The sequence below is a fragment of the Carassius carassius genome, chromosome 43, assembly GCF_963082965.1.
Source record: "Carassius carassius chromosome 43, fCarCar2.1, whole genome shotgun sequence".
Lineage (NCBI taxonomy): Eukaryota > Metazoa > Chordata > Actinopteri > Cypriniformes > Cyprinidae > Carassius > Carassius carassius.
In genome coordinates this window covers 11,655,569-11,669,270 of record NC_081797.1, presented here as the reverse complement: position 1 = coordinate 11,669,270, position 13,702 = coordinate 11,655,569, and the positions used below count along the sequence as shown (strand labels likewise).

Genomic DNA, 13,702 nt, shown 5'->3' with positions numbered 1-13,702 from the left:
TTGGATGAAAAAGGTTCACATGTAGTTGCTGCTCTGTTTAATAGTGAGCAAACACTATTTGAAGGTGCACTATTTGCCTCTAAATCAGTTTTGATTTTGATTTTTTAGAAAGCTAGGAATCCTTAGATGATGTACATTAAATGGGAAAAGATATAATGCATCAAAATTTTTTAAAGGGGTATGGCTGGACCGTAAAAGTGATTGATTATAGGCCTATTATTTAATGAAAAGTAAAACTGCACACACAAAAATGACACATTCAAGGTGTTTTAAGGGAATGAGATATTAACTGGTTTACAGTGGTACATTGTGCTCATTTTTGTCTTGATTTTTGTTTCTTTTTAAATCAACCAATGATGAAGACTATGCTAAAATGTTGTTTTATCAGATTTGATCCACCTCTTTAAACCACAGACAAGGACTCAAACACACCACACAAGTCCCCTGAGTTTGTCAGGATGCGGTTTTATGAATTATTGTGATGGTAATAAGAAGTATTATTATTTACTGCAGATATTATTCATTCTGGGGACATGTTAATGGTTTTAACAAAATGTAATAAGATGTTACAGAAATCTACACAGAAAACAATACAAGAATAGAAAAAGTTAGTAGGAAAGCAACAGAGAGAATTTGTGGGTACATTTTATTTCACTTGTTTTTTTTTTGTTTTTTTTTAAGAATTATTTGTGGCGTTTTTGCCTTTGTTATGATAGGACAGTGAGTAGACAGGAAGCAAAGTGGGACAGAGAGAGAGTGACGGGATAGATGTTTATGAAAAAATATTTTGTAAATATAAATGGTTATTGTGGTTTAATTTACATTTGGAAGTCTTTAAGTAATGTGTATGTTTTTTGACATTAAAATATTCATATTTAGCTTAACCTAATTATTGGTTTTAATTTGAATCTTATCGTGTATATATTTGACAAAATTATTAGATAACTATTAAATAAATAACGTACTTAAACATTAATGTGCATTAAAATTATAAATGCTGTTTTTATTTTATTTTCCTGCGCAACGTCACTCAACACGACTGCGTTCCGGAAACTTGCTCCACCAATCCCGTCGCAGCATTCATGTCACGTGATCTTCGAAATCAGGCTGGCCAGTGGCCACCAAATTTGAAATGTGGAGACAGATCGTTAATGCCAGTTATTTACTGAATAGTCAACACTACGATTAATAAACATAACCCGTGAGCTCTCTCCAACAAACAGTAAGTGTTTTTGGTCGTATTAGATGTTTATAATCTGTTTTATAATTTGTTTGTCAAATTAGAATTTAATCGTTGAGTAAACCGTATGAATTCATGAGCTCAATGACTTCCATGTTTAAGTGTTGGTTCTTAGACTAAAATGATCTTTTTATTGAGTATTGTTAGCTTTATTTCGATTATTTAAGTTAGGTTAAAAGTACTTCATGATGTCTCAAACGTGCGATGAAAAAAACGGACCCACATTAACTGTAAACTGATGTTAGCAGGATTTAGGCCTCCGTTTGTTTTCCCGGCTGAAGATGGCATCTCTCTCTCACCGTGGTAATCATCTTTATATTTAATTACAGTATCTCTAAACTACCCTTACAATAGTATCTCAGTAGTACAATGGTACAGTGATACTAGCAGATGGTAGGCTAATGCAGTGGTGGACCATTGGAAAACACATGAACATGGTTCATGTCCAAAAGATCAACAACAGTATTTAAAAATATTTTTTGTAAGTGCAACGTTACTGTAACAAGCCACAGAAAATAAACACTGATTTGGAATATGTAAACATACTTTAACATGTAATTTTATTAGTGTTTTTGTTTGTATTCATTTTTTTTTCTTCTTTTCTTCTAGAGTGTGTTTCACTGGCTGAAGAGAAATTTGATTTTGACGTTTCATTGTCACCTGCAAGGTTTGTTTTCAGTGTTCAGTATGTTCAAGGCAAGGCAGTGAACATACTGAATTAAAAATATAAAAAATTGTTTTTGCTTAAAAACTGAAATAACAATGAGTTCTACATTCAGAAATCCTAAAATCAAACTGAATGGAACAAAATACAACTAATAAAAAATGACACAAGCACATAAAAAATTACTAAAACTTTACCTTGATATGATTGAACTGATCACTGATTGGTTTGGAATTACACAAGAATGAGTTCATAATAAAAGAATTTGAATTTTTGGCTGATTATTCCTTTAATGTGTGCTATATATATTTTATGATGATATACATCATGTGGAAATTTCCTTTCATAGTTCTAAAGGAGATTACGATGTTGAGGATGAGGTTTTCATGGAACTGGTCAGTCATAAAGAGAAACACACTTCTCATGTGACGGACAGTGTAAGCAGCGGCCCGTCTCTGGGAGAAGAGCCCAGCTGGAGTCCGCTTACAGGAGAGAAGTTTGATGAAATCTGCAAAGAAGCTCAGCTACTCGCCAGCCACCTTGAGAAAACGGTCACGGATTCTGTAGCCGAGAGCAGTATCATTTTCCCCAGCCAAGCCGAAGAGACAGAGACGTTTGAGGTGGACAACACAGTCAAACTGAACCTGTTTAGCAAGCCAGCTAATGTTCTGAGTCCCATCAAAAGAGAGACCTTTCTTGTGCAGGACAGCCCGATGAAGCAGCTTCCACCTGCCATTCAGAAGCGTATGCTGAAGGCTAACGGGACGGCCAGGTTTGGTAAGCCACGTCGGAGTACATCGAGTCCAATCAGGCCTGCTGTAACACAGCCTAAGGTGACTACCAGAGGCAAAGCCCTTGTGACTAGTAGTGGGGTGTTACCCAGCAAATCCACAGCACAAGTGAACTCACGACTTTCCTCCAGGCTTCCTCCTCCTAGCAAAGTATGAGCACTTAATTCCCTCTACTGATTTATAGATTGTTTGTGTTTAACATTAAGATTGACTTTGAGTGTATCTGTGTTTTTCAGGGTCATGTTGGGCTTAAGCGCAGTCCCAGCAATAGAAACACAAGTAGAGCTGGTTCTTCTGAAGACCTTCTGTCCGATAACACTAGCGTTGCTTCCGATGTCAGTGATTCTTCCTTTAACACTAGTTTACCGGGAAGAAGCAGTATTCCGGCCTGGAACAAGGTAAAAGGAGCTGCCACTGTTGTATATTGTCATTTTCTTCAAGAACTTTTGATAAAATGGTTATGTAACGGTTGATATAAAAAATGTTGTAAAAACAGGAATATTGTGAAATATTATTAGAATAAAACATTTTCTAATATATTTTCAGCAGCCGTTCCTCCAGTCGATAGTGTCACGTGATCCTTTGGAAATCATTCTTGCATCCTAATTTGCTGCTCAAGAAACATTTCTAATTAATGTAAAACTAAGGAAACTTTGATGTACTTAATGAGAATATAATTTATTTGAAAAACAACAGAACTTTATTGTAGCATTATAAATGTTTTTCTGTCAGTTTAGATCGATTTAATACATTATTGCTGAATAAAATTAATTTCTAAACTTTTGAACTGTAGTGTAGGTTGCAGATTAGTCAAGTTTTGTCATTTATTGTAATGTATTACCAAAATAAGAGGATGTACACCATTGGTAATTGGTTGATATTACAGATTTTCAAAAATTATATATTTAAGCATTTTTCTATATCATTTAGACAGAATTGCGAGCTCCATCTGCTCTTAAAGCTCCCTCACTTCAGAACTCAAGAGTTGTAGACAGGAGGAGAAACACGTCATCCTCTTCTTCATCTGTGTCCAGCATCAACTCTAGTTTAACTGTCTCTCCAGGAAGTAAAGGTGACCTTTTTATACCTTTAGCATATAATGCTTATGGTTAATATTTTATACAAATAGTTTTTAAAAGCTTTGAAATTTACATTTTAAAAATTTCAGAAGGAATACCCATTTTTCATACTGTACTTTATGATGTTGTGATGCCTAAATCCACATTTAATATACATATATAGTAAATGACTTTAAAATGCAAGTGATATACATGAAAACTTCATGGGTATCTACTGCCATCTGCTGGTTCTGTTAACACATCTCAACTTCTTCCTTTCACCAGCTAAACTGAATTCTTCCCTGAACTCAAGCACTAACAGCATCGGCGCTCGTTCACACAGCAGTGTGAGCAGGTTGCCAAGTTCTAGTCGCAAATCTTCTGTTGTTACCAGAAACCCAGAGCCCCCTGTCAGCAGACGAACCTCCATCTCTACACAGGGGAGGAGGGCGTCTGAACTCCTTCCCAGACCTGTTAAAGCGACACCCCTTAAGAAACCAGATCCACTACTGCCTCCACAGCTTCAGACCCCAGCAGAAAATACAGCTGAAAAGACCACCTCTACATCCAGCATCCCTGCATCTGCTGCTAAGATGGGAAGTGCTCTCACAGGAAACCCCAAACTCAAGGTCCCAGTGGTGCCAACACCCACAAGCTCCCTGAAGGGAGTTCGCAAATCGGAGGGTGAGAAAAAAGTCATTTTTAATGAATAGAAACTACTAGGATGAATCTCTCTAAACCTAATTCATAGCCTATGGAAAATAATGCCTCTTAAGACTTTTTGCTTTGAGACATCTTTATCATAATTAAAAACATATGTGTGACCCTGGAAGTTAATAAGTAAAGATCATATTCCATTAAGATATTTTATAAATTTCCTACTGTAAATATATAAAAACTTAATTTTTGATTAGTAATATGCATTGCTAAGAACTTCATTTGGGCTACTTTAAAGGTGATTTTCTCAATATTTAGATTTTTTATTTATTTTTCCTAGATTCCAGATTTTCAAATAGTTGTATCAGTTCAAATATTGTCCTATCCTAACAAACCATACATCAGTGGAAAGCTTATTTATTCATTCAAATTTCGAAATATTAATGAGACAAATTAAGGGAGAATATATTTTTTTTTAAATGTAGAAGCAAATGAAAACTGTTGTCTATATACTGAATGTTTACAATTAATATTTTTTAATTCATTCTTAATACTTCTGATGAATTCCTAATAATTTTACCTATGTAATACAGTATTAAAAATGTTTAATATACTTAAATTACAATTACATGTCATATAGAGTAATATTTCTGTATTTCTATATTAACATAATTTAGGTTACATTATTGTATTGTAGTATTTGTTGCAACACCTTATATTTATTCTGATTTGAATGACTTACAGTAATGACTGTTTGCAAACAACAAAAATTATGTTCTATAATAATATAATAATCTCATGATTAAAAAATAATCAAAATGATTCTACAAAGATGAATAACTAATTAATCAAGACAATACTGTATTAAGTCATATGAACTTTTATCAATATTATAGTTTCCTCCTCGCCTGACGTCCCTCGTATCATGAAGCCAAAGAGATTGACTGCATGCAGTGTGGAGAGGTAATATTGTAATATATTCTCATAACTTTTATTTATTTGGAAGGATTCTCTTATTTTTGACACATGTCTTTGCAGTATTCCTGATCATCTAGTCGGTCCTCCATTGGGCCTTGTGACACCCTCAGCTATGGGCAGCAAACTGCGAAGACCATCAGCTCTTCCCACCCCAGTCAACCGCCGGATCTCTGGCATCCCTGCACTCACACCCAAGAGTGTGTCACATCTGCGTAAACCTTCCCAGGTCACTGAGCGCTCATCGAGCTCCAGCCAAGCTCATTCAAGGTGGTACTTTTGGCCCTTAAATTGCATCTAAACCTAAATCTCTGATATTCCATTGCGTGTCACTGTCTCTTTATATGTATAAAGTCAAACTTTGCTTGTACAGCCCTGAAAACATTAAGGAAAGTGAGAGTCAGGAAGAAAAGCAAACTTTAGTGTCCAATGAGGAGACCTGCCCTCCGGCTGACCTCCAGCCCTGCTCCCTGGTCTTTAATATTGAGGATGAGCCTGAGGAACCTCCTGCCTGTGAGCCAGCAGTTGTGGAGAATCCCTCTGATTCGCCTTCATGTGGTCCAGAGCCTCCTCAAGCCAACATCAAACCCCCAGCACTTCCAAGCTCAGTGGACACCCAAAAACACCTGCAGATCTCAGAGAAAAAGGATGTTAAAGAGGTGAAATAAACTCTATTTGGAGTGATTTTTATTTTACATGCATTAGAAGAAACCTCAACAGATCTCAAAATGTTACAATTGTAGGTTTTGCTTGTGGACCTACCTGCACCAGCACTTCAGTCATCAGAAAAGCTGCTAATTGATCTCTCCAATACCCCAGACCTGATCAAGACTTCCTCTGGAAAGCCTTGGGGAGGACAGGTGAGAGGAAAGATTATTTATATATATTTATCTGATCAAAATTAAAGTAAAATATATATTTTAAAATGTTTCTATTTTAGAATTGTATTAATTTCCGCAGTTATTACTCTAGTCTTCAGTGTCACTGAATCTTTCAGAAATCATTCTAAAATGCTTTGATGCTCAAGAAACATTAGTTATTATTAGTATTGAACAGCTGTGCCGATTTGTTTTTTGGAAACCATGATACATATTTTTTCAGGAGCTATAGATAAATGGGGAGTTTTAACAGCACTTATTTGTAAAATACAAATGTGTTAGAACATTATAAATGTCACTTTTAATCAATCTAATGTGTCCTTAGTAAATAAAAATAGTTAAATATTCACACACACAAACATATATATATATATATATATATATATATATATATATATATATATATATATATATATATATATATATATATATTATATTATATAATTGACCCCAAGTTTTTTTAAACGGTAATGTGAAATCTTATACTACTTTCATTCGTCAGGTACTTATGTTTATTTAAACTCATTTGTAATTGACTTCTTTTCCTCTAGTTAATTGATCTGAGCTCACCTCTTATAAAGTGGAGTCCAGAGGACAAGAAAGAAAATGCAGAGAATGCAGCTCCACTGATCGACTTGTCTTTTTAGAGGACCTGCAACATTTACTGTGAACTGTCCCAAGAAAAAAAATTTACTGGAGCATCACATACCATTGAATACTGTTGAAATGAACTTAAGAGGGAGCGTGGATGCTGCTGTGCTTTAATAGCCTTAGTGTTTTTATTTGTCTTGTCTGTCTTACATGATTGTATGTAATTATGGTGATGTGCAGAATTTTAGAAATCAAAGTTGTATTTTCCCCAAAAGGTACAAATAAATGTTACATTGACGTCTCCCATTGCTTTTGTTTTTTGGTTCAATTTTGGGAAATCTATATATCCAAACATCCTCCTATGCGGTAGGGGGTGCTGTGCATGTACTGTTTTCAGACTTGGCATCTGAAGCATAGAAGAAGACGCCCATAGAGCAGCATGTTCATTTATCAAAAGTTTACTTAGAATTCTAAATTAAAAATGCGCTTTGCTTTATAATTTACCTTAACACATTTGTACAGCTCAACTTGTGATGTTAAAATGTCAACGCTCGTCTTAGACAATGGTGCGTACTTCGCTAAAATCGGATACAGTCATGAGAAAGTCAGGTCAGTGTATTATTAATATGCATTCCTTATTGTTTAAAACATTCTGTCATTTGTTTTACGTTCGTTATATTGAGCTAAACCGATTTTCCCCCTTCCATTAGTGTTATCCCAAACTGCCAATTCCGTTCGAAGACGTCCAGGCTGAAAACATTCACAGCTAATCAGTTGGATGAAATCAAAGACCCGTCTGGACTCTTCTACATCCTTCCTTTTCAAAGGGTATATCCTCCATATGAATTAGAAACTTCTCTGCAAGCTGTATAAAGCGAATTGTGTCTCAGGGCATCTCTTCTGCATCCATATATCAGGGGTATCTTGTAAACTGGGATGTGCAGCGCAAAATCTGGGATCATCTGTTTGGAAAAGAGATGTTTAAGGTATTTTAACGATGACAAACATACGTTTTAAGTTGTATAACTGAGCACTATGAGCTATTCAGAGCCTGTGCACAATATGTTTGCAGGTGGACTTTGCAGATACCAACATTGTGATAACAGAACCTTACTTCAACTTCAGCTCAATTCAGGAATCAATGAATGAGATTTTATTTGAAGATTATCATTTCCAGTCAGTACTCCGAGTTAATGGTAAGTTTATTGTTCTTAAGTTTAGAACGCTACCAGATGATTTCATAAACCGGATGAAATTTCATTTTTCAGCTGGATCTTTAAGTGCTCATCGGTACTTCCATGAGAATAACTCTGAGCTGTGTTGCATCGTGGTGGACAGCGGCTTCTCCTCCACGCACATCGTTCCATATTGCAGAGGAAGAAAGATGAAGGAGGGCATTTGCAGGTGAGTGCTAATTGTCCTTATGCTGTATAATTCTATATGCACAGATCTTTTTATGAATCTCTTTGCACTTCCTAGGATAAATGTAGGAGGAAAGCTGCTCACCAACCATTTGAAGGAGATCATTTCATACAGGTACGCTTTGGACCATTTAAATATGCAAATTCTTTGTCAGTTCTTCATTACAGCTTGTGACAATTTTGTATTAAAGACAGCTGCATGTGATGGATGAGACTTATGTGATCAATCAGGTCAAGGAAGATGTGTGTTATGTGTCACAAGATTTCTACAAGGACATGGAGATTTCACAGTAAGTTTGGATGAACTGGATTGCTGTGCATATATACTGTAAATAAACACATACAGTAAAAAAACAAAAGTAATGCTTTTATTCAGTAAAGATGCATTAAACTGATCAAAAATAACAGTAAAAACATTTATAATTTTACAAAACATTTCTATTTCAAATATATGCTGTTCTTTTGAACCTTGTATCCATCACAGTGTTCTAAAAACATGTATCACTGTTTAAACCGTATTCAACGTTGATATTAAGAAATGTTTGAGAAAATGATCTTGACCGGGGCGCTTCTGGTAATCACAAGGTGCTCCAGAGAGGATTTTTGACATTAAGAAATGTTTTTTGAACGGGAAAACCGCATATTAGAATGATATCTGAAGGATCATATAACATTGAAAACTGGAGTAATGACTGCTAAAAAATCAACTTTGTCATCACAGGAATAAATTACATTTTATTGTATTCAAACACTTATTTTAAATTGTAATAATATTTCGCAGTGTTACTTTTTTACTATATTTTTGATCAAATAAATGCAGCTTTGGTTTTAACAGAATAAAAAAAAATCTAAGTATAATTAAGTATAGTATAATTAATTAATTCTGTTGATTTCACAGATTGAAAGGAGAAGATAATACAGTTATGAGAGAATATGTGCTGCCGGATTTTAGCTCTATCAAAAAGGGATTTTGCAAGGTAAGCAGATGTATACCAGTTTGTAAATACTGCAACCGTATTCTTGTGACTCTTGTGACCCTATTCTTGAATATGAAAAATAAAAATGCAATGCTTGCTATTGTACTCGTCCAGTTATTTTTTTATTCTTTTTGTGCTGTAGCCTAGAGAGGAGATGAATTTTACTGGCAAATATAAAACTGGGGAGCAGATTCTGCGGCTCACCAATGAGAGGTTTGCAGTGCCAGAGATGCTCTTTCACCCCTCTGACATTGGCATTCAGGAGATGGGCATACCTGAGGCTTTGGTCCACTCCATTAACAACATGCCAGAAGGTAGGTGGCCTCTCATTTGATGCATGTTAGGTTTAAAATAAGAATGCATTAAAAATAAGGCTCTTTTTATGTCCAGAGATGCAGCCCCACTTCTACAAGAACATTGTTCTTACTGGCGGCAGCGCCTTGTTTCCTGGATACAGAGATCGGGTTTACAAAGAAGTCCGTGCACTCGCTCCTGTAGAGTATGAAGTTTCTGTCGTTCTGCCACAGAAGTATGTTTTGAGAGTTTTGAAAGAATGATTGACAATATGTTTTAACAATCTAGACTATAATATATTTGTCTTTTGTTTTCAGTCCTGTATGTTACCCATGGGAAGGAGGAAAGTTATTGGCTGAAAACCCTGACTTTGAAGAGCTGGTGGTCATGCGAGAGGATTATGAGGAGAATGGACACTATGTTTGCGAGGAGAAGTTTGATGTGTGACTGTACATGAATTGTATGTCATCTTGCACAGAAAATGTTAACCCTGTATGTGTTGTATGAAAACTAAGCTGTACAAAGGCATACTGTACATTACACTCAATACAATTACTCAATTCAACATACCTTTTGACATTAAATGTCATAATTTAGTTGTTTTCCCCCATTTTTAAAGAACTTTTTGTATATACAGTACAGACCAAAAGTTTGGACACACATTCTCATTCAAAGAGTTTTCTTTATTTTCATGACTATGAAAACATCTCGGTTACGTATGTAACCTTGGTTCCCTGAATAGGGAACGAGATGCTGCGGTGACGTCACCACGTATGGGAACACCTTCGGTGTGACGAATGTCTGAAGCCCTATACCATCCCGCCAATCCTATTGGCCAAATAGCGCGTGGCACCGCCCAGCATGCGTAGGCATATATATACCTGGTGCCGCGCGCCATTTACCTCAGATTTCATGACGAGAAGAGAAGAAAGCTATCAAGGTACGGCACGGCCAAAACCGCAGCATCTCGTTCCCTATTCAGGGAACCAAGGTTACATACGTAACCGAGATGTTCCCTTTCATAGGTCACTTCGATGCTGCGGTGACGTCACCACGTATGGGAACGCTATACCATCACGCCTGACGTACCTGATAGCTTGGATCCAAGGAAGCATCTGCTCAAGCGGAGAGAACCCGGGAGCCAGGAGCCATCCTCACATCCAGACTGTAAGACCTGATAAAAGTGCTCGGTGAGGACCAGCCTGCCGCAGCACAGATATCATCCATAGAAGATCCACTGAGAAAGGCTTGAGAAGAAGCCACTGCTCTCGTGGAATGACCTTTTACTCCTAAGGGCGAAGCGAGCCCGCGCGCCTCATAGGCCAAGGAAATAGCCTCCACCAGCCAATGGGACATGCGCTGTTTCGTAACTGCATGGCCCTTATTCTTATGTCCAAAACAGACAAACAGCTGGTCAGACTCACGCCATGGGGCAGTGCCACATAAGTCTTCAACGCCCTCACAGGGCAAAGACTTAGATCTCCAGACTCTGTCGCAGCAGGAGAAAAGGCCTCCAGGACCACCTGCTGAAAATGAAAAGGATTAGACGCGACCTTAGGAACATAATTAGGCCTAGGTCGCAACAACACTTTCACAGAGCCTGGTGCAAACTCCATGCACGAGGGTGAGACAGAGAGAGCCTGTAAATCCCCAACTCTTTTAAGGGAGGATAAAGCCATGAGAAGAAGTGTCTTCAGAGACAGGAGCTTATCCGATACAGTTTCCAGGGGCTCAAACGGATGCCCTGACAAACCCAGTAACACAATGGATAAATCCCATGAAGGAACTCGCACAGGGCGGAAAGGCCTCAACCGTCGCGCACCCTGTATAAAGCGAGAAACCAGTGGATGACGACCCACTGAAACACCACCTATATGCTCATGGTGAGCTGAGATAGCTGCCACATAAACCTTCAGGGTGGCTGGTGTCAATCCCTCCGAAAAACGGTCTTGAAGAAACTCCAGTACTGAAGCCACAGGGCAGTAAACTGGATCCACATCATGAGTTTCACACCATGTTATAAACAGTTTCCACTTGAAAGCATATAAGCGTCTCGTAGAAACTGCTCTAGAGTTCAGTATAGTCTCGGTAGTTTCAGCAGAAAGACCGGGACATATCAACTCACTCCGCTCAGAGGCCACGCCCACAGGTTCCACAGATCTGGCCTCGGATGCCAGATCCGTCCCTGTGCTTGCGATAATAAATCCCGTCTGAGGGGAATCTCCACCGGAGAGCCCGCTAACAGATTGATGAGATCCGCAAACCACGGCTGTGTGTGCCATCGCGGAGCCACCAGCAACACCTGTCCCACTCTGTCCCGCCGTATTCTGCATAATACCGCTGGGACCAGCCGAATCGGAGGAAACGCATACAAGCTGGTCCTGGGCCAGCTGTGAGCTAGCGCATCCAGACCCAGGGGTGATGGAGGGCTTAGGGAGAACCATAGCGGGCAATGCGTAGTCGTGCTCGACGCGAATAAATCCACTTCCGCTTCCCCGAAAATATGCCATAGGTGATTCACCGTTTGGGGGTGTAATCTCCATTCCCCTTGTTCCAGAGTCTGCCTGGATAATAAATCCGCTCCGAAGTTCAGTCGTCCGGGGATGTGAACAGCCCGGATCGACAGAAATTTGTCGTGAGACCAAAGAAGAATCCGCCTCGCCAGTCTGCACAGAGGGCGAGAACGTAATCCTCCCTGATGGTTCAGATAAGCCACGACCGCAGTGTTGTCCGTTCTGAGAAGCACATGACGGCCGGTCAGTAGACTCGAAAAATACTGGAGAGCCAGAAAAACCGCCAGTAATTCCAATTTGTTTATGTGCCAGCTGCGTTGTGCCGCTGTCCACACTCCGTGGGCTGGGCGCCCCTGACAAACAGCTCCCCACCCGGTCAAAGACGCGTCTGTCGTGACAGTCTCTCGGGAAGCACAAATTCCCAGCCGAACCCCGGTGAGGAGAAATTCGGCTGATGTCCATTGTTTTAACGACATCACACACCTCCGCGTCACCGAGATCGTTCGATGCGGAGAACAACAGGGTGAAATATTCTGTCGTTTCGTCCACCACTGAAACGGGCGCATGTAAAGCAAACCCAGATGAATCACGGGAAGCGCCGCCGCCATTAGACCTAGTAGTCTGAGGCACAGTCTCACTGTCACTGTGTGACCCGCCCTGAAGTGCTGAACGCATGACGTAATCGACTGAGCGCGCGGGACAGAAAGCTTTGCTGTCATCGCGCGAGAGTCCAAATCTACTCCCAGAAAGGTAATCCGTTGAGAGGGGATTAATACACTTTTCTGGAAGTTTGTGCGTAAACCCAGGCTGTGTAAATGATTTAGCACAATATCTCGATGAGAGTGTGCTTGAGTCTGAGATTGCGCTAACACCAGCCAGTTGTCCAGATAGTTTAACACACGGACGCCCCGGAGCCGCAACGGGGCCAGAGCTGCGTCCATGCATTTTGAGAATGTACGGGGAGCTAGCGCTAAGCCAAAGGGAAGAACGCGGTACTGATACGCTTTGCCCTCCAAAGCGAATCTGAGGAACTTCTGGTGTCTCTCGATGATCTGAATATGAAAATAAGCATCCTTCAGATCGATCGTGACAAACCAGTCGTTTGGTTGAATCTGAGACAAAATAGATTTTACCGTCAACATCTTGAATTTGCTCGACCTGAGTGCAAGATTTAGACGGCGTAAATCCAGAATGGGTCGTAATCCGCCGTCCTTTTTTGGTACCACAAAATAACGGCTGTAAAACCCTGACTCCATCTGAGAGGGGTGTACTTCTTCTATAGCCCCTTTGCTCAGTAGAGCTAACATTTCCTGTCTCAGCACCGCCATGTCCATCGGTTTCATCACCGTGGAGAGAATTCCGCGGAAAGGGGGCGGGCCTTTCCGAAACTGAATGGTGTATCCGTGACAAATTGTGCGTAACACCCATTGAGAAATGCCGGGCAAGCGTTCCCACGCGGCCCGAAACAATATTAGCGGTTTCAACATGTTCGTTTCCTGCAACGCTGTTGCACACATAGAAATGTCCGGGCACGAAAGACTCACGGTGTTCGTGCACAGGGGAAGTATATGCAGAGCAGGCGTTGTATCTCGTTGTACGTAATCCTGAAACGTGTCCACGGCAGGAATTAGGCCAACAGATTG

General features: G+C 39.4%; 2 protein-coding genes across 3 annotated transcripts; both read left to right on the top strand.

The window, feature by feature from the left end:
* Positions 1-1,025: 1,025 nt before the first annotated feature.
* Positions 1,026-7,155, top strand: gtse1 (G-2 and S-phase expressed 1). 2 transcript variants are annotated; one of them, XM_059535610.1, is made up of 12 exons: positions 1,026-1,222; positions 1,489-1,543; positions 1,850-1,907; positions 2,254-2,845; positions 2,932-3,093; positions 3,626-3,767; positions 4,039-4,437; positions 5,307-5,373; positions 5,449-5,655; positions 5,759-6,044; positions 6,129-6,245; positions 6,815-7,155. In XM_059535610.1, the coding sequence occupies exons 2-12, from the start codon at positions 1,522-1,524 to the stop codon at positions 6,908-6,910; spliced, it is 2,148 nt and encodes a 715-aa protein (XP_059391593.1). In that variant the 5' UTR covers positions 1,026-1,222; positions 1,489-1,521; the 3' UTR covers positions 6,911-7,155. The 2 variants fall into 2 exon arrangements, with proteins under 2 accessions (XP_059391593.1, XP_059391594.1); XM_059535611.1 differs by having other exon boundaries at positions 1,486-1,543.
* An 86-nt stretch (positions 7,156-7,241) lies between these two features.
* Positions 7,242-10,173, top strand: actr6 (actin related protein 6). Its single transcript, XM_059535866.1, has 11 exons — positions 7,242-7,463; positions 7,565-7,682; positions 7,772-7,840; positions 7,927-8,050; positions 8,123-8,258; positions 8,334-8,390; positions 8,467-8,565; positions 9,174-9,252; positions 9,395-9,566; positions 9,643-9,781; positions 9,864-10,173. Exons 1-11 carry the CDS (start codon positions 7,396-7,398, stop codon positions 9,991-9,993), a joined length of 1,191 nt encoding a protein of 396 aa, XP_059391849.1. The 5' UTR covers positions 7,242-7,395; the 3' UTR covers positions 9,994-10,173.
* The last annotated feature ends 3,529 nt before the right edge of the window (positions 10,174-13,702 follow it).